General features: G+C 46.1%; 1 protein-coding gene across 1 annotated transcript in view; it reads right to left on the bottom strand.

Annotated features, from left to right (window-relative positions):
• Positions 1-1,190: 1,190 nt before the first annotated feature.
• Positions 1,191-20,324, bottom strand: part of Cpxm2 (carboxypeptidase X, M14 family member 2) — a 116,471-nt gene continuing 97,337 nt past the window's right edge. Inside the window, exons 8-14 of the mRNA XM_021166950.2 lie at positions 20,034-20,157; positions 17,727-17,923; positions 15,796-15,975; positions 12,877-13,174; positions 7,291-7,430; positions 6,019-6,118; positions 1,191-2,477 (exon numbers count right to left, since the gene is read on the bottom strand). Coding sequence (XP_021022609.1) covers positions 2,224-2,477; positions 6,019-6,118; positions 7,291-7,430; positions 12,877-13,174; positions 15,796-15,975; positions 17,727-17,923; positions 20,034-20,157 — 1,293 coding nt within the window. The 3' untranslated portion in view covers positions 1,191-2,223. The remainder of the gene's footprint in view (positions 2,478-6,018; positions 6,119-7,290; positions 7,431-12,876; positions 13,175-15,795; positions 15,976-17,726; positions 17,924-20,033; positions 20,158-20,324) is intronic.

The raw sequence follows: 20,324 nt of genomic DNA, 5'->3' as shown, positions 1-20,324 counted from the left end.
TGAACTATAGAGACAGCCTAGAACTTTAGATGCTTTGTAATACTGCCTACCATATCTGATGCTGTGAGGCTTTCTGTGATAGATTTTAGTGACAGCCCCAGTCACCAATAGCTGTTGGATGTCAAATTTCAATTAATTGCACCTATAAAATGGTTCACCAGCTACACAGAGGCTAGTGATCACTGCATTCAATGGCGCAGAATAAATTAATCCCACCAGTCCAGAAAGTTCTACTGGACAACACCAGCTAACCATAGAAGTTAACTATGTCCCAACCTGAAGGCCAAAGTCACCTACCTACCTGTTTATGTAGTTTTCTGAACCACAAGCTGTGCCCATCCACTTGTGTGACTACTACCTGACCTGAGCTGTCTCGACATGGGACAGTTACACTTTGTTAACCATGAGATATTGACAGTCTGACCTTTATCAGCAAAGCTCGCTGCCCCAATCCCATGCTGACTGCCAAAATACTGGTGAGCATATTTATGTAAAGACATTCATCGACATCTCCAGTGTGTCCAAGCATATGTCTCTCCCAGGAAGAAGCAGAGGACACACAGCTGTCATCACCTGGAACTCAGACTTACAGAGGTTCAAGGAGTCTATTCTGAACAGGTACCTCCTCTAAGGTGACCAAACTCAGAGAGAAAGGGAGGGGAGGGCAACCTTTCTAGCAGAAATGGGCCCCTTCCCTTTGTGGATTGTTGACATAATGGTTCCCAAGGTACTGAAGTCTCCCCAGGGACCTCTTGCTAGAATGAGTCAGACAAGGAACTTCTTCCAGAAAGAGGTTTCACACATTTCTGGCCACCTTACATTACAGACTAGATCAGAGATGATGTGTCAATGCTGGATGGGGCCACACCTTGCCCCGACTGTCTGTGCCTGCCTGTTGCCCTCTATTCAAACAGACCCAGAGATGGCTTGTGGGGAGGGTCATAGGGTTCTTGATTTGTTCTTCTCTCCAACATGGCCATATTGAATACTTCTTCCTCTTTTTGCTTTTCACCATTATTTGTCTTTTTACCTGGAGTATTGGGGATGGGTAGCAGAGCCCAGATGGTTGGGGCTGAAAGAGCCCAGAGTTCAACCCTAATGGTTGTAGTTACAGAGATATTAGGTGCTGCATACCTGCTTAGAAAACCACATGAGAGGACCTTACCATTTGCTTTATTTGTTTATTTGTTTGTTTGTTTGTTTCATTCTCTCCAGGTCAACAAGGCAGCAGGATGAACAGAAATGAGACACACTATTCTCTTACACAATGATTCAACCACCTCTCCCAGACTCACGTGTCCCAGGTAATCCTAAATTGCTTTCTTTTTCATCAGATGATGCTTGATCGGAAAGATGTGGCTGTCTGTATGTTCATCGTTACTCCCCTCCTGATTGGGGCCAACATGGAGCTCTCACATTCTGAAGCAAAAGGAACTCCGGGTTTGTTTCCTTCAAGGTCTTTTCCAAGATGCCCTGACTGACTGCTCTGGCCTCCTAACAAGTCTGGCTCTCCTCACCTCAGGGCTAATGGAGCAGCAAAGGGTTTAGGGGCTTTCTGGGATAACAAGCCCCTCCCCCAGGGTCTGCTGCCCAGCACTCATTCTTGGGTGCTCTCCACTTCTGTCTGCTCTTAGGAAGGTAAGCTTTGTTAGAAAAAGGAGCAGAGCTGACTTAGGACTCAGCGATGCACACTTGGTAATAAATGCCTCTATTGTCAATAGAACACAGAGTGTGTACATAGCAGCTTGGATTGTCCCCTGGGGCCAGAGAGGATGGATTTTCTTAGGCTGCATAAGAGCATCTCAAATGATAACATCTGGGGCAAAGGATTCCCCGGGTGCTGCAATGTCAACTGTGCCACTTGCAAATGCACTGGGGAGCTTGGATGTCACGCAAATGGGGAAGGCTTGATTTCCCTTCCTGGACAGCCAGTGGTCAAGCACCCTTTTCAGAATCTCAGACTGACTCACTGAATTAATTCCCTCACTGCTACCGGCCTTTCTCTGCTGCTCTGTTCAAGGTATTTGGATAAATGAGAACAAAGAAAAAAAAAACACCCTGAGCCACCAGCCCTCCCCTTTGGGATCAGCCAAGCCATGCAGGTGTGCTCCTGAGTGTCTCTTGAATTACAGTCAAAACAACAGGAAGAGCCTGCTACAGAGTTACTACGGGAGTGGATTTTTATTTGCACGGTCTGGGGTATGTCTCAAGTGTCCAACAGGGTCACCCACGCTGCCGCCTTTTCCGTCCCCGCAGCTTCAGGCGCCTGGAGGGTAGGCTGACAGGCTGCTTCCCAAATGTCTCCATAATTTCTCTTATCCTAGCCAGGTTGGTCTTTGTGAGGGTGAAGTCACACCGAGTAGCTCCCATATCATAGCCAACCATGCAGTTCTTGGTGGAAGTGATAAAGCCTTCCGCCTTGGCTGTGACCACATATTCGCCAGGGTTCAGTAGGCGCCAGTAATCCCCATCGCTGGCTGGGAAAAGAAAGCAGGGGACCTCAAAACAGATTCTTTCTAGCACAAGTAGTCCCAGCCTCACCCATCAGAGCTGGACCTAAGCTCCCATGATCAAGTGCTTACAGCACTCTGGAAGGCAAGGTGTTTTTCTCTTTGGCTGCTGCTTTAATGTTTCACCAGGAAGGGGCTTAGGGCCTAGGCTCCCCACAGTGTGTAACCCCAGATGGAGATGAAATCTTCAAGTCTTTCCTATGTGACAGTACAAGCCGTTCATTATAAGTGTGAACTCACAAACATTATGTCCTTGCTACCAAATGGCCTCTTGTAAAGTCAGCAGCTCATAGCTTCCTGGCTTCAGAGCTATGAACATAGAAGAATAATCATTTCTAAAAGGAGACGGTTCTTGGCTTCTGAAAGTTCAGGAACAGACGCCCAGGAGATGGCCCTGGTACCTGTATACTACCCCAGCTCTTGTTGTATGGCCATGGGCAGGGAGAGACTTGGAAGCCACAGGAACAGGGACTCAAAGCAGGACAGGGACTCAATAAGTCAAGGAAAGACCCATGAGAACTGGCAAGCTGCAGGCAGGGCTGAAGAGGAACCCTGATACCCATCTATACAACTAGGTACTTACCCAATGGGTCCCTTCCTTAGCTCAAGTGGGTCAGGACCACCTTAGTTAACAGACTCTGGGACTTAACTAACTCTCCCTTGAGACCGACCAAGCTTACTTTCTCATGCAGGCATACATGCTGGCTTCCTGCCTATTCAGTTCCTTTTAGCTGCCCTCCTCACCTGGCCACACTCAAAGAAGGAAGGCTGAGATTCAATTACAGGTGGACTGCGGCATAAGACATGAGCTCTAAAGGATATCATACCTTCACATAGAGACTATGGCAAGATCAGGGAACAACTCCCTCACTCAGAGACACTGACTTGTAGAAGGAAAGTTGAGAGGGTAAAGGGTATCTCTCGCTCAGCATGACTCAAGGAACTCTGGGATGTAGAGTTCCCTAAAAGGAGAATTACATGCCAGGCGGACTGGCCACCATTATACCCGGGACTGTGGCATGTAAAGCTGTGAGGTATATATCTCTACATAGGTACATGTCTGTGTATGTATTGATCCCAGATCTCTGCATGCCAGACAAGCTCTACCACTGAGCTACACCCCTAACCTGATGAAGAGTCTCTTCTTTGGTAGAAAACCTGCATTCCCACTAAAGGAAGACACACAAGACAAGAGCTAGGGACCTCTGAGAAGCTCCCTCCCTCCCTCTCTCTCTCTCTCTCTCTCTCTCTCTCTCTCTCTCTCTCTCTCTCTCTCTCTGTGTGTGTGTGTGTGTGTGTGTATGTGCATTGACATACATGCAGATATGTGAAAGTGCTCATATGCATACGTGTGTGTTGGTGCAGAGGCCCGAGGTTGAGCCTAGAGAGCACAGTGCCCTCCTTGATTGCGCTACACTTTGTTACTTTGTTTACTGAGTCTTGGTCTCTTGCTGCCCCTGGAGCTCACCAATTTGCCTAGTTTTGCTAGCTAGCTTACGCAGGTATTCCATATTCTGTCTCATTCCTAAGCATTAGTAGTATAGGAGACTCTGCTAAACTAGCCCAGTCCGTACATGGGTGCTGGGGATGTAAATGCTGGTCTTCGTGTTTGTATGACGAGTGCTTTATCCACTGAACCATCTCTGCCCCCTTTTCCTGACCCTGAGCAGATGCTTTGTGGTCCTGTCCCCTCTCTGTGGCATGGCACCTTTGCTCTTTAAGCCTGCATCCATTCCTTAGTGAGGGAACCCCATCTTGCCTTTTTGGCCTGTCTCTGTATCTACCTGTTGTATTTCTTTCTGGCTCTGGTTGCCATCTGTAATAATTTTATTCTCCCTAACAATTCACTATAGGTGTCCTCCGTCAGAAAGCGCACTTAGTGGTTAGGGACATCTTTGCTGTTTGCAGCAGGAGTTCTGGGCTCATAGTCAGTGCTCAATAAACCAAACTAAAAGGAAGAAGAAAACGATGAGGACCGCATTTGCTTCACAGAGTCAGAGCAAGAGGTGTTGACATCCTATAATCTGGAAGTTTCCATTTCTGAAACGTGGATCTGCTTAGTGGTCCCCTCTACCTAGCAGGTCTCTCAGAAGACTGTGGACAATGTTTTCCCACCTCATACGTAGGGCTCTTCTTATTTATTCTCCTTTTTCCCTGAAGATGTTTACCCTAGAACTGTGAACTAGAGAATATAGAGGAAGCCTCACATTGAGTTCTGTCTCACTGGACAATTGAGCTAGTGTTCTGGGATAAACACTCCATGCAGCCACCGTGCTAGGTTAACACTGTGGACACTGCTTGTCACTTTTGGAATGTAAGGGACACCCCAAGCCCAGTGATTGCTCATTCATTAGCAGCTCAAATTGGTGTCTTCTAAGCAACGGACAGCAGGTGAAATCCTAACCCCAATGTGCTTCTATAAATAATCTTTCTAGCTCCCTCTCTGAGGGATTCTGTTTAATGCCTCTGTTTATGTTATACAAACTTCCACTGAAATGAAACTTGTCGGATCATATAAGCCTCAGATGAAAATCAAGACAAATTCAGCACTTCTGGTGAGAGCAGAGGATACTCATAAAGAGGGGTGTGTGTGTGTGTGTGTGTGTGTGATATGGGAGGCATCTTCTCAGAGCACATGCTGGGAAATTATTTATAGGAGGAAGTAGAGGGTATGAGATGCATTTGCCCTTAGCTCATCCAAACTGCCGGCTTGATTACAGGGCTTGAAAGTCAGAGCCCATTAGGTAAAGCATTCTCATCTAGGCTTATAGGGCCCCAGGGCCTTTTTACCTCCCACTGTGCAGAGCCCCAGTGTTTTCCTCCATTGCCCACCAGGCACTAAAGAGTGTGAGGAATGCTCAGGGCTCCTTTAAGAAGTACTATTTAAAACACAGATCCTGCATAGAATGAATGGCCCCATCTTTCATTCATGTAGAACACTAGCATCCTGCTCGGTCTCTGGCAAATTAAGAGGGCTTGGTCCAGATCTATTGGATGGATGGATGGATGGATGGATGGATGGATGGATGGACAAATGAATACATGCATGTTCATAAGGAGCTATGGGTACAAACTTCCATGCAATACTTAGTGAAACCTTATGGACAAGTGGCTATAACATCTAACACAAGTGGTAGAAAGAGTCAAGGGCTCAATGGCGAAGGAAAAGAACATGGATGCCATACAACAGCCCCTCAGTTCACAGAAGCTTCCACTATGGCAGGAGCTTTGATAATTGCTCTAAACTGTCCCAGGGAAGGGGTAAGAGGAAGGTAAAAAGTCAGGCTGACAAACCCCATTGCAGGGGTCTCGGGAAGTTGGAGAGAGGAGCTGCTGGTTCAGTCCTAAATAACAAGTTTCTATATGAATACCCCGTGCTAATCAACTGTGTCACTGGCCCCACAGTGAATGAGTTTCTAAAACTCCAATCAGTGACTGAAACCCAAGCAGCATGCTGCAAGGAGCAGGTTTTTATTACTGAGACAGTTTATATACATTTCACAGATACCTGTCCGGATGTCATGGTTAACACCTTCCACAGAGATGACAGCATTTGAAATCCCTTTCCCTTGTAAATCTCTCACTATGCCTTTGATGCCTCGATGAACCTGCAGCAAACATGAGACCTAGTGAGTCACCAGACAGCTCTGGACCCCAATGGCACAAGCAAGGAGGCAGGGCAGGTAGCATCAGCTCAGCCCTCACCAAGAACAGATAATATGAGTCTAGCTCAATATGCGCCTGGCTCTGCATGGACTTGCTAGAATGTTCTGTGGCCCATGATCCAGAACGTTTCCCATTGCAATTAAAAACTTTCAGGTGAAAACATTAGGGTCTCAGAGTTTCATTAAAATCCACCCACGAGGGCAAGGGATGTGGCACAGAGAAAGAATGCCAGTCTAGCATGCACGTGACCCTGGGGTCCCTCCCTGGCACCAAAAAATAAAGCAAAGTTCTCTGGAAACCAGAATTTAACTTTTGTTAATTTTACTTTTATTTATTTTAACTTGAGACAGAGTCTCATTGTGTAATCCCAGCTGGCCTGGAATTTGCTATAGAAATTCAGCTGGCCTTGAACTGAGCACTCTTCTACTTCTGCCTCCCAAGAGTTGGGCTTGCACCTCCAGTTTAAAATGTAACTTAATTTTTTTTTATCAGGCATGCTTATTTGGATCGTCCTGGGCTCCTGAGACTTAGCAACATAGGTAGCAGAAGCAAGGGAACCAGAGGCCATCAAAATTAATCACTTTGTCTTGAGTCCATCTATTAACTAACCATGTCACATAGCACACAGCAGCCAGATACTGTCCCTCAGTCTCCTGCCTGTAGGATAATGTGACAATCCGTGATGGCTCAGTACTTTCTCAATGACAGTCTGGACATGTTATCTACAGAGGTAGTTTTGGCAAACTCAGACCATAGCTTCAAATTTGCCTAAATTCTACAATCGAGACTTTCTCTCCTTTCCCTCTGCAAAGGAAAATGAGCCATTCCCTTGAGGCTTGGGGGCTGGGGCAGAAGTTCTACTCATGGCTTCCTGACAGAAAGAAACTGGCTCCTACTCTCTGTACCAAGAGTCCTTCTGGAAACCCTTGCAGGGCAGACTTAGCATAAGATCCAGGTGCCAACCACAGTCATCTGGCAGAGGTACAGCCACTGCACCAGGAAGCTCGTGTGCCCCAGCATGGGGCTCCATCCGACTCTCCCATGGCTGTGATGTTCACACTCACAACCTATTCCTTAGCTAGTTCCTCTCATCCCAGCCGCATGTCCAGCATACCTGCTCCATGAACACAATCAGAGACTCCCGGTTATTCTCCCATTCCTCCGGCAGCTCACTCTCGTGTGGGTATTTATCACAGCCCACGTAGATGGACAGCTCAAAGCAGTTCGTATGGAGGTAGCTGAAATCGTTTAGACCTGTCAAGCCAACCAGACATTTTAGCTGATTTAAGCCTCAAGTGGCAAGGGGAGTGGGCAAGGATGTTCACAAACATTTAGGGCTCTTCAGCTGAACAGGGAAGCAGAAAGAATCTGCTATAGATAAACAGAGGGAAATAAATGCGCCTGGAAAGCCGTCGTTAATAACCACAATGGATTAAGCGTTTAATTCACTGCGTTTGGCAGCTGTATGGGTCTCAGATGAGAGCCTGAATAGTTCCCTGTTTCAATTCATTAAGATAGCTAACCTCTGTCCTGTCTGCATGGTCTTCTCTGTGTCTCTTTCTTCCTCTGCCTCTTCCGGGCATGCCCATAAGTTGTGTCCTACAGGTCATTACATTGTCCTCACAAACTCAGCCATAGCTCAGCCTCACAAATAAGACAAGTGAGGACAAGACAAGATCAGTGGGAATTTCATCCAAAATTTGTGCTTCTTCAAGGGATCATGGTCTAGATTGGAGCCTAGACCTTGTGTGTGGTTGCTTTGCAGCAGCTTGGATATCACACCCACCCAGTGATTCCCAAATCAACAGACCTGCATCCTGATGTGCAGATGGAAAGCAGCCAGGCTGGAGTATGGCTGTCCCATATGAGCCTCCCGGGGCTACCGTTACAAATGACAGCATCATGGCTTAAAACACTCATTGTCATGCGCTGAGAGGCTGGAAGTCCTCAGGTTCGTGTGCTCCCTGCAGACCCTTGTGGGAGCACCCTCCTTACCAGCCTGGCTTTTGCTGGCCTAGGCATTTCTTATGTCAATCGCTTGACTCTTTTCAACCTTCTGTATTTGCTTTTTCCTCTTTGGGTTCATTTAAGGACAGACACACCTCACGGATGTAGCACACATCCGGTGACAGAGAATTAGCTTCTCCAGGCCCTTAATTGCATCTCCAAAGACTGTCTTCCCAGTAAAGTAACAATTACAGGTGCAAAGGAGTTACATAAAACAGACATGTTGTTTGGGAGGTCTTTCTCAAGTCATCACACTGCCCAGTGTTTGTAAAAGGAATGATTATTATCATGAGTGTCACATGGCATAAAGGAGCACACCTTTTGAGGTGGGGGTGGGGTGCCAGAGATTGGACTCAAGCCATGATCCATGCTCAGCACTGAGTCCCGCTCTACTAATGAGCTTCCCCCTCAACATTTCTGCCTCTGAACAGAACGTTCAGCAAGCTGTGCTCTCCCACAGCAGGGCAAGCGCTGCTCGGTGGAGGAGATCTTCTAAGGACCCCTACCTGCTCCCTGGGGGCCAGAAGAAGGTGCAAGCTTGAAACACGAGGCTCTGTGTGGACAGAGAAAAGCATGCTCTCCAAGGGCTCTCTCACAAAGGGTCTTTTGCTGTAAAGCCAGATTTTGGAGTGTCCACCCACTGTCCCATGCTGAAAACAGTACCCAACCTTTAGCAGCTTAGCTCTCTCCATTTGATTCCAGACTCCAGACAGTTGAATTTCAGCAACTGGGACCTCTCAGGATAAAGCAAGCAAGGAAGAGTAAGACAGGAACAAAGGGGACATGATGAGATTGTATTCAGGAAACATGAATGCTTTGCAAGGGCAGGCAAACTCTGTATTCATCTGTCTTATCTATCAGCCTACAGTGAGATACTGAGGGTATCTGGGGCCTATGGCAACAAAGTAACTGCTCAGGCCAGGTCTTGACTCTTAGGAGGAATGGGCCTCTTTTGAGCATAAAAATGTCATCACCTGGGCTGGCGAGATGGCCCAGCAGATAAGAGCACTGACTGCTCTTCCAGAGGTCCTGAGTTCAATTCCCAGCAACCACATGGTGGCTTACAACCATCTGTAATGGGATCTGGGGTGTCTGAAGACAGCTACAGTGTACTCATCTAAATAAAATAAATCTTAAAAAAAAAAAGATGCCATCAGCCTCACATTCTTAGGTTCTGCCAGTACTGAAATAATTGTGATAATTAAAATTCTGGAGTAGGTCTCTCTCTCTCTCTTCCTCTCTCTCTCTCTTCCTTCATTTTTTCTCCTCCCCCCTTTTTCTATCTTTCTTTTTTCAAGAAGCACATTTCAAGCACTGAAAGCCTGAGACATGCTGACAAAATGCTGAGAAACTTCAGCCCGGAGCAGCTAGGCCCATCCATCTCTGTTGCTGACACTCTGCCCTTCAAGTGAGACCTTGCTCAGAGCATTTCAGGCAGAAAGGTTTGGACCATGGAAGGTGACTTCCTGTCCGAAGCACCTGTGGACCAGGATCTGCTACACAGCCTCATAGCTCTTCCAAACCTTCAGGACTGGCAAGAGACATCCTTTTCAAATCTCTCCATGCCCTAAATCATTCCTATTGCCCACCTCACCTGCCCTCCTTGTGATTGCCAGTATGGGTCTGCAGCCAAGAGCACAGTCATTTCGGAGTTCAGAAGCACAGGCTGCCCATGCTGGACACTGTGAAATATCCAAAGTCTTACTGGTAACCACTTCCCCCACACTCACTGCTATCTTCATGGTAGGATAATGGGTGAGAAGACAGAGCAGAAGGACTGGGAAGGGGGTGGGGGAGGAATTAGAAAGCAGATTGCATGAATCTACAAAAGAAGGAGTCTGCAGAGTCCATCATAGAAGAATGATGGAAAGGCTCAAGCTGCCACGCTGCTTTGCCATAAAGTCCCCGAAGTAAGGGCAAGCAGAACTCGGAAGGTGGAAGCATTCAGTGCTGCCTGCATCAGTATGTGGCAGTCTGTGGCAGCCTGCTTTCCATGACATCATTGTTGTCCCAGCACTGTCAGACTCAACAGTGCCTGTTCACAATGTAGTCACGGCAGAAATAAATAAATAAATAAATAAATAAATAAATAGATTTTACTCAGATATTCTTGTAGGTCTGTCTTTAGGTCCCTGCAAACCAGTGCTTATTTTGTAATTTTTATAGTGCAGTGTAATTTGTATAGTGCAAATGTTGAATTTGTATAGTGCAAAAAAAGAGAAAATATCTTCATTTGGATTGTTGCCAAGACAAAAATGGTGTCTGTTCTGATATGTTTTAAAGTGACTATGGGAACAAATATTTCTGTTTTGTTTTTTTCCTTTTCCAAGAGAGGGACATACTTGAAAAGTATATGAAGACTGATGTATAGAAAAGTATACTATCAAAATTAACTAGTATAGTGGAACAGAGAACAGATTAGGCTCATGGAGTCTGAGTCTCCTAGTTTCCTTTGAAGTTGTTGTGGTAAAGTATTCCAATAAAAAGGCAACTGAGAAGGCATTACCTGGCTTACAATTTCAGGCCACAGTCTAACACAGCAGGGAACCTGGAGTGACTAGTCATATCCACAGTCGAGAGCAAAGAGAAATAAATTCATTTGCATGCATATCTATTTGCTTGGCTATGCTCAGATCAATTTCTCCATTTTTATTTAGTTCAAAGATGTCTACCTAGGGAATAGTGCTGCCCACAATGGGGTGCATCTTTCCCCCATCCATCCCACAGGCCAAACCAATATAGAGAGCAATCTTGGGGCATTGCTCTCCTCCAAGATAATTCTAGGTTATGTCAAGGTGACAGTTAAATCTAATATTACATGGTGAGCATGCCTGTTAAAGGGGAGCCATTGGGGATGGAACCTTAGGCTGAGTGTTTCTGATCAGCCAGACATGAATTGCATCCCCATACATTCTCTCTTTGATCCTAACACATCCTAGAGGGAAACACTACCACCATATTTTTAAGCCCAGTTTTTCTAAGAGAAAAGTGTAGAGCTCCAGAGAAAAAATTATCCAGAGTCATACATTATCTAATGATAAAGCCAAAGTTGAACTATTAGACATGAAAGATTTTTCAATTCCATTATTGCCTTGAAAGTCCTCTCACTATCAAGAAAAAAAGAGGGGGATTTGTATTTTTCTGGGACTTTCGACCCCTGCAGATGATCTTAGGCATTATGCTATTCTCCGCCCTTGCAAATCTTGGTATGTAAACCATGGGGCTCTCTGGTTGCTGCCAAGTGATTTGGGGGTCTCTTAGAAAAGCCTCTCTAGGCCCATGTGGTGGCTATACACAGCTGGCTTTGACATCTGGCACTGGTGACACTGGGTAGCTAGCCCATGGACAGCAGATGTATGTAGCTGTTTTCATCACAGGGAGATCTCAGGACACAGCAACTCAGTCACATCACACCTGAGCCAGGATTCAGACTCACGACCTCAGACATCCCCTCGATCGTGGTTCTAAGCAAGGAGCCCTAACTTTGGCACCAACATGCCCTGCTACTTTCTCCCATGTGCAGTCCTGTGAAATGTGAGTGTCTAGGTGGCTAAGGGCAAGACCTAACAACTTCCAGCTCTACCAGTTTCTTGATAGGGCAGAATTCCAGCCATCTCCAGGCCCTCTCATTCATAAAAATGAGTAAGCCCCACCCACCTCTGAGAATGCAGTAAGACCATTAAAGGACAGTCTGTGGGGAGTGCCGAGGACAATGCTTTGGAAGCCATTGCTAACCATACTGACCAGAATGACAAGGAAGGAGTTTGATAGCTAATCTTTGTCAACTTTACTATGTCTGGAATTATTTAAAACCCAAACAACTGGCCACACCTGTGAGGGAATTTCTTGACTGGATCTTTTGAGGTGAGAAGATGTACTCTAAATCTGGGCCACACCTTCTGATGGTAGCCCACATGAAGGGGAATGGAAGAAGGAAACTTCATTTGCTCTTTGCCTGCTTGCCTTACTCTTACTGGCAAGTGCATCTGTCCTGTCATTGAAATATCTTTTGCTGGTATTAGAACCTGTGTCTTCAGGATTCCAACATAGACTGAAGACCAACAGCTCTCTGGGAATTCGCTATGCCTTTCTGTCAGGAGAAAGTCCTACTCAGACACACACACACACACACACACACACACACACACACACACACACATTCAGCCTATTAGTTCCGTTCTTTTAGAAAATGCTGACTAATGGAAAGGGGACATATGGCAGAGAGGCCTGGGGTTAACTCTGGACCAGAATCTATGGTTATTAATATTGACAACTTGACAGGATCTCTACTCCTCCTAAGAGACACACCCCTGCATATGTCTGTGATGGGTTAGCTAGACTGTGCTAATTAAGATGAGAAAACCCAACTGTGGATACCACCATGTGTTAAGCTGAGTTACTGGACTGAACAACAAGAAAAAAGGCAACTGAGTATCAGTATCCATCTCTCTCTACTTCCAGACTATGTACATGCACACACATATGCACAGACACATATGCACACACATGCATGTGCATTACACATGCACATACACACACATGCACACATATGTGCACACAGCCACACATGCATGTGCATGCCTTAAATTGCTCTTGTCAGATGTTTTGTCACAGCAACAGGAAACATAACTAGTGCATCATCCGTAGTCCTTGGGAACATGATGTTAGACTGGCAGATAGATCTAAGACGTACTTCCAGCCACTGTGTGCCAGGAAGCCCCATTGACGGTGCCCTCCTCCTTCTGAAAATCTTCGGTGTGGCACACTCTCCTCCTGGCATCTGTCATGAGGCGGTGAGTGGAGGCGTAGGAATACGCCAGCCAGCGGAACACATGATCATCAGGTGTTGGGGTGTGCTCCTGGGTCTTCCACAGGGACCGCACCATGTCATAGGGGTATGCCACGACCAGCTCACCCCCCTGTAGGTTGCCTCCCAGCACAAACGGGATCTTCTCCATCCAGGCAATGACGGCTCTGGTCTCTGTGGCCACCTGGGAGTATACAAATTTAACAAACAGAAAGAAGTTGCTTCGCTTCCTTAGCTTTCAAAAAAAAATGGAAATTTTATGGAGTAATCTCAGCAATATTCAAAATCTCAAACTGTGCCCTGGGGAAACTGGACATTTTAGAAGCAATGGATTACAATAGGGAAGGCCAGGGAAAAGCTGAGTTTCCATGGCAGGATTTTCTAGTGAATACTTCATCAGGGCTAAAGTGGCATCATTCCATTAATCCAATGAACTCCTGAGTTGGGGTGTTCACTAACTACAGACAGCAGGAGGAAGACACACAACCAGGAGTAACCCCAAACCACAAGCCTCAATCTCACCATGCTGCTAGCCAAACTATCAGCTGACTTTTCTAGCAAAGGGCTAGATGGTGACTCTGGGGCTTTGTGGTCCAGGCAGGCTCTGTCACAGCCACCCAGCTCTGTTCCTGTAGCAAAGAAATACCATGGACAAAGTGCAAATGTGTGTAGATCGAAGCCACTCAGGAAGGCAGGGCTGTGTGGGCCGGAGTTTGTGGACTTCAGTCTTAAAGTCACTCTCAGTTTCCAGAAAACAGAAGGATGTGACATTTCAGGAACACAGTCCGAGCTCCCAGAGGCAGGAAACCCTGCTGCTCATGCACAACCATATGCAGAGGTAAGCAAGACAGAGGAGAAGAGGAAGGAATGGAGGGCGGACTGTTAGCAGAGACATAAAATGTCTAGAACACAGGAGAAAGGAATGGGTTTCATTTGAATCTAGATTTAAGCAGATGAGGGTGGGGGTAAAGTGGGATGAGAGAAATGGGGGAAGGGTATTCTCTGGTTGGTATAAGAAATGAAATGGGATCCTAGCATTGCAATTAAAATAAAACAAAAATAAAAACAAAAACAAACAAAAAGTCCTAATTTGGGACCCAGAAGGACCCATAAAACAAGCCTGACTGGAAGTCAAGTCTCAGAACCCACTTAAAATCAAGATGTGGTAATCCTCATCTGTAATCAGCCTACAGAGAGATGGGAGGCAGAGACAAGAGACCTATGGAGAAGGAGCTCCCTGGCCAGTTAGCCTGGGTGTGCCAGTGTGATGCAAAGAGCAGGAAAGATCTGGTCTGACCAAAGCATGGAGAAAGAACTGAGTCCTGAAAGCTGTCATCCACCCCCCACCCCCACCCCTCACCAAGGAGTCTCATGGCACGAATGCACCCACACCCACACATGGACACAATAAACCTGGAAAAGAGATGACTTATTTTAACATGATAATGGTACTATCTGTGGATGTAAAGGACGGCTCCTGCCATTTAGAGATGCCTGTTAAAGCGTTGACAAATAAAATCACATGATGACATACATGTCTGCTTTAGGAAGAAGCGTGAGTTGGCCCATGTCACTGCTGGCGTGAGTGCCTAGAAGCCCTCTACAGCTTCCTTCACTTTTGTACATTTGACTTTTTATGGGGGAAAAAAGATATTAAAGAGGAAAACAAAGATATTAAAGAGGAAAACTGATAATGTTACGAGATTAATTTAAAAGGTTGACGTGGTTTAATACAGGCATGTGAATTGAGTCAGATTATAATAAATGAACGATTGTCACACAAAGATAATTTCAGCAAGACAATGTTGATGCCAGCACAGGAGCACAGAGGGCCACTTACTGTGCAGACAGAAACGCTGACTCGTGGCCACAGCCTGCTTGCAGGGGTTCATTAGACCTGGTTCTGGGCTTGAAGCACACCATAATCCCTGGGTCGGGTTAATTATGGAACACAGCTCAGGGCACAGAATGAATACTGGCCCATGCTGTGAAGCCACAGTTCAACCCAAGACCCAGGTCTCAGTAGGAGTTGCTATACACCTGTGTAATTTCAGCCCCACCCCCACAGCTCACTGCTTCCCATCAGAAAAAGCTTCCTACCCTAAATGACTGGCTCTCATTTCCCTCTCTGTCTTGTTTTAACTGTGCGTGAAGACATAAAAATCTTACTGCTTGGTTTTAATTGTCTTCTCAATGTTTTTTTTTTGATCCAGTTTATGCTCCTAAAACTCATTCCTGATTTTGATAAATGCTATTGCTCTGTCTTACCCACTTTACGATGAAGAGATCGTTTGTCTGTACACGTGATAATGACACTAAGTAACCAGCCTTTTGCTGTAAGGAGCCATGTGCATTGAACACATTTGTACTGTGTTCTGGTACATACATCACCAAAAGTGAAATGGCCACAGGTCACCAGAACTCTGTCTTGTGTGTATCGTAAGTGACACTGTCTATACCTAGCAACTAGTGAAAGCTGATGTCATGGAGGTGTAATTGGCATGGATAAGAATAATGATAGTAAAACATTCATGCATTCCGGGGGTGGTTTTTTGTATGTATGTATGTATGTATGTATGTATGTATGTATGTATGTTTACAACTCTGTAATTATAGAAGTTCAATCAAATGACTCTACCACAAAACCAGCATGAAGGTAACAACGCATACTGTTCTCTACCGTCAGAAAAGATAAGAAAGATGTATTTGTCTTCTTTGTCTGTGCCGTATCCTCATCCTCTGCAGATACCAGCAGGCAACCTTTCACCCTCCTCTGACGCACAAATTAGATCTTTTTCCACTCACTGTGGCGTTCTCAGACAGAAACCACTCAGGGATGGCAATGTAGTGGTTGGGGACCTTCCTTGGGGCATTCTGCTGGTCCTCTGCCTCCCAGAGCAGTGTGTTTAAATCCGGAAAGTTGTTGTTGATATCGATGCCATCATGGGTCCAACGTCCCAGGGACCAGCCTCCCAACTCGGAACCCTGGAGAAGATTCAGAATGCAAAGAGCTCTCAGATTGTAGGAGAACCCAGATGTGTAATGTGTCTGTGTCTGTGTCTGTGTCTGTGTCTGTGTCTGTGTCTGTGTCTGTGTCTGTGTCTGTCTGTGTCTGTGTCTGTGTCTGTGTCTGTGTCTGTGTCTGTGTCTGTGTCTGTGTCTGTGTCTGTCTGTGTCTGTGTCTGTGTCTGTGTCTGTGTCTGTGTCTGTGTCTGTGTCTGTCTGTGTCTGTGTCTGTGTCTGTGTCAGTGTCTGTGTCTGTGTCTGTGTCTGTGTCTGTGTCTGTGTCTGTCTGTGTCTGTGTCTGTGTCTGCCATGTGCATCTCCAAAGTCTCTGAATTCTCTTGACCCCAGAAAGATATCACAGGAGAATACAGAAAAACCTGCTATGAACATCTGATAAACCACAGACAACACAGTCACCTCACTTCAAAGGTGGATTCCCAGAGGAACACTCCTGCCATATGGCCAAGCCCAAAAGCCTTAGATCTCTTCTTATATCTCTCCCTTCCCATGACCTTCCACTACATGGCTGAACCCTCTAAGAAAGGAAGAAGTCTGGAACTGGAGCATTGCCGAATCACTTACTGTCAATGCAGTACCAATGCGTTCCCCTTGCCCTGCTGGAATTCTGGCTGTAGTGGTGTGTCTTTGACCACACCACTCTGAACATACCCAATCTTATCTGATTTTAGAGGCTAAGCATGGCTTGGCCTGGTTAGTACTTGGATGGGAGTTATTATTTTGACATGTGTGCAGTCAGTCATTTGTGCCAGAACCAACAAACACAACTAAGTGCTGAACTTTGATGTATTTGACAGGAACTGACATTTAGACGGTGCTCTGTTCTATCCCAAATATTGTGAAATATCACTATTGATCCATGGCTTGATTTAATGTAATTGTATACATATGTCTTATATATACATGTGACATATACAAATTCCAAATGATAATTACAACACAAGATATAAGCAATATCTCAGAATAATCAAAACAGTTATCACTAGGGGACAGGTGAGAATGTTAGCTGTAATAACCGAAACCTCAAAAGTGTTCAGCCAACCTGAGGTGCTACTGCCATGGGTGTGTAATAGTGGCAGTACTCATATGGATCTCTAGGAATACACCTCTCTCAGTGTCACCATCGGTTTTAATTCCTGCTCTGTACCCCACCCCCATCCCCCAGAAACCGTTTTACGATGCAAAAAAACAATCAGAAAGAAGGCAAACAGCTCCTCCAGGCAAAAAGCTGCAGACACAGGCTTCCAGCTTCAGCAATGAGATGCTCAGAAAGAAGGGTAAGTGGCTGGGGAGATGGCTCAGTTGATAAAGTACTTGCTGGGCAAGCTTGAATTTAGATCCCCAGGACCCAAGTAAGAATCTAAGTGCAACAGTATGTGCCTGCAATCCCGGTACTGGGAAGGTAGAAACAGGTAGATCCCTAGAACATAATGGCCTAGTCGAATCAGTGCATTTTAAGTTCACCAGGAGACTCTGTCTCAAGAACTAAAGGAGAGAAGCTATTGACAAAGACACCCAACATCCACTTCAAGGCCTCCCCACATACATATATACATAGGTACACGTACTCTCATACATGCACATGCATAGGCACACGTGCACACCTACACACATACATCACTGATATCAAAAACAAGAACTAGGCTAAGCACACCCTTAGAGTTGGGATACCATGCCTGTTTCAGGCAGAGGTGGGACTAGAATGTACTCACTCCTTCATAGGCCTTCTCATAGCCATCAGGATTGAGGGAGGGTAGGATGTGGATTCGAGTCTCCTCCACCAAGCGGACGATGCGTGCATTCTGCGCCAAGTATTCCTGGCAGAGGAACTGCAGCAGCAGCAGCAGCAGCTCTCGGCCCAGAACCTCATTGCCGTGGGCCCCTGCGATGTAGTGGAACTCGGGCTCACCTTGACAGAGACAGACACACAGGCTTCTGCGGGCATCCACATGGGGGCTGGTGAGGTTTGGAAGGACACAAACGACCTTGCAGCCATACTATTTTCCCTTTCAAACAAGCCTCCAAAATTATACTGGGATAATTATTTGAAACCCAAATGCTCAAACAGGTAAGAAAAACTACAGATAGCAAGCCTGAATGACTAGAGCCATGGGATATGGGTTCTTAGCGAGGAAAGACCAAATAGCTCGGTGCCTACCATTATAAGCTAGACATAAAGTGCAGCCATTGCTTTTCTCGTCTATGTTGGGGTTGCTCTTTGTGAATTTCTTATTTACATTTTGCAAGGATTGCAGAGGATGGCCCTTTTGGACAGCAGTGGGAGGAGCTGTCCTTGGTCCTGGCAGGGGCTTCGGGGGAGTTCGATGCCCCAGTGTAGGGGAATGCCAGGGTGGGAAGGTAGGTGGGATGGGGAGCACCCTCATAGAGGCAGGGGAGGGGGAATGGGATAGGGGATTTCCAGAGGGGAGACCTGGAGAGGGGATATTTGAAATGTAAATAAAGAAAATATCCAAAAAAAAAATCTTAAAGGGAATCAGCAAGGACACTTTGGTTAACGATCTGAATATTTTCTCTCTCCCAAAACTTAGTTAGCTTCCTGCTGAGAGGTGCTATAGTTTGTGTGTGTGTGTGTGTGTGTGTGTGTGTGTGTGTGTGTGTGTGTGCACATGCGTGCGCATACATGTGTGTATATAAAATTAGTATTGAAGTCAAGATCCTGGGATAGTATGAAAAGGCAGGACCTATAGAAGGTGAGGATTAGAATCCTAGTAGAATTATCTGTGAGAATATAGCCTTCCACTGCCTTGTATAGTGCAAGAGTTGAGCAGAAAATAAGCTCTTGCCAGACTCCAGATGTGCTGGCATCTTGATCTTCAACTTCCCGGGGTCCACAATTATAAGAAATAAAACCCGGTTGTTTATAAAGGATGCCGTCCTGACTATTCAGTGATAGCTGCTTCACAGACTCAGACTATCCTGCTGGGCATGGCTGACCACACGCCCTTTTCCTCCCTTTGTCAAGCTGCTGTGTGGGAGTAAGCATGGTTTTATCCACAGGTAAGGCCTTTATCCCTGAACGAAGCTCCTGAGATGAACTCTCCCAAGGCAGAGACATGGAGGAACAATAAAGTCAAACAAGTCAGATCTATCCTGGCACCTAACTTTATCAGTGGAACTTGAGAGCCAGGCCAGTTTTACCAACAAGAAAACCAGAGCTCACCCAGCCTGCAAGGACTGGGAGTAGAGATGGCTGTTGAGAAAATAACTAAAGGTAGGTAGCTTTTCAAGGCAATATAGACATTGCTCAAAAGGGAGGGAGGCCCTGCAATTTGAGCCATTCATGAATCAGAGAGTCCTGAATGTTCCCCCTGTAGAGCATCTGTCATGGATCCAGCCATTTTCTCCTTTGTTTTGTGATTGGCCTCAGAAGCAAAGAACACAGTTGAATGTAGTCCCTGTGCAGCAGAAAAAAAAAGGGGGGGGGTGCTTCTAGCTCAGAGAGCTTCACAGCTCTTCTCAGATATGAGAGGCCCAGAACCAAAGTCCACTTGTTGTGTGAAATGATTGTGGGGTGGATGGCTCACACTCAGGGTATGAACACTGTCATGTGGGGTGTGGGGAGATGCCTTCAAGTTAGGTAAGGAGCTATTGGATATACCATTCTCTTGGGAGAGAATGACAGTTGTCATCAGCTGTCAACCGGAGATGAGCCTAGAGCCACCTGGGAAGAAGGAACCTCAGGAAATGCCTACGTCAAAATGGCCTGTGGCCGTGTCTGTGAGGTTATTTTCTTAATTGCTGATTGATATAGGAGGGCCCTGCCCACTGTAAGTGTACCTAGGCAGGTGGTGCTGGACTGTATTCAGAAGATAGCTGAGACATGCAATAAGCAGACTCCTCCCATGGCCTCTGCTTCAGTTCCTGCCTCCGACGCCTGCTTGAGCGCCTCCCCTGCTTTCCTTGGATGGTGAACTTGAGTTGAATCATTTCCTCCCAAGCTCCTGTTGGTTATGATGCTTGTTATAGCAACGGCAGACAAACTAAGACAAAACTCTCACCAACTTCATGTTCCCCAGGATGGTCAGAGATCTCTACCGCATACAACTTCAGGCCCTGGTGGCTTTTGCCAATGTTGTAAATCCTGGTGATATTGGGGCACATTTCATTGACAACCTTCATCAACTGAAAGGCAAGGCAAATGACAGATGTTGAATCATGATGACTGTCCACTAAAAAAGCAGTGCTTCCCAAAAGGAAGCTATCTCCACAGCCTCCCACCCAGCACTCCACTCCTCCCCACAGCCCCACGGCTATACCTGTCCAGAATTCCCTCTCTGGCCTCCTATTCC

The sequence above is a fragment of the Mus caroli genome, unplaced genomic scaffold (assembly GCF_978045245.1).
Source record: "Mus caroli unplaced genomic scaffold, Mus_caroli_1 scaffold_8, whole genome shotgun sequence".
Lineage (NCBI taxonomy): Eukaryota > Metazoa > Chordata > Mammalia > Rodentia > Muridae > Mus > Mus caroli.
Note: the sequence above shows the minus strand (reverse complement) of the source record. Positions and strands in the feature narration are given on the sequence as shown.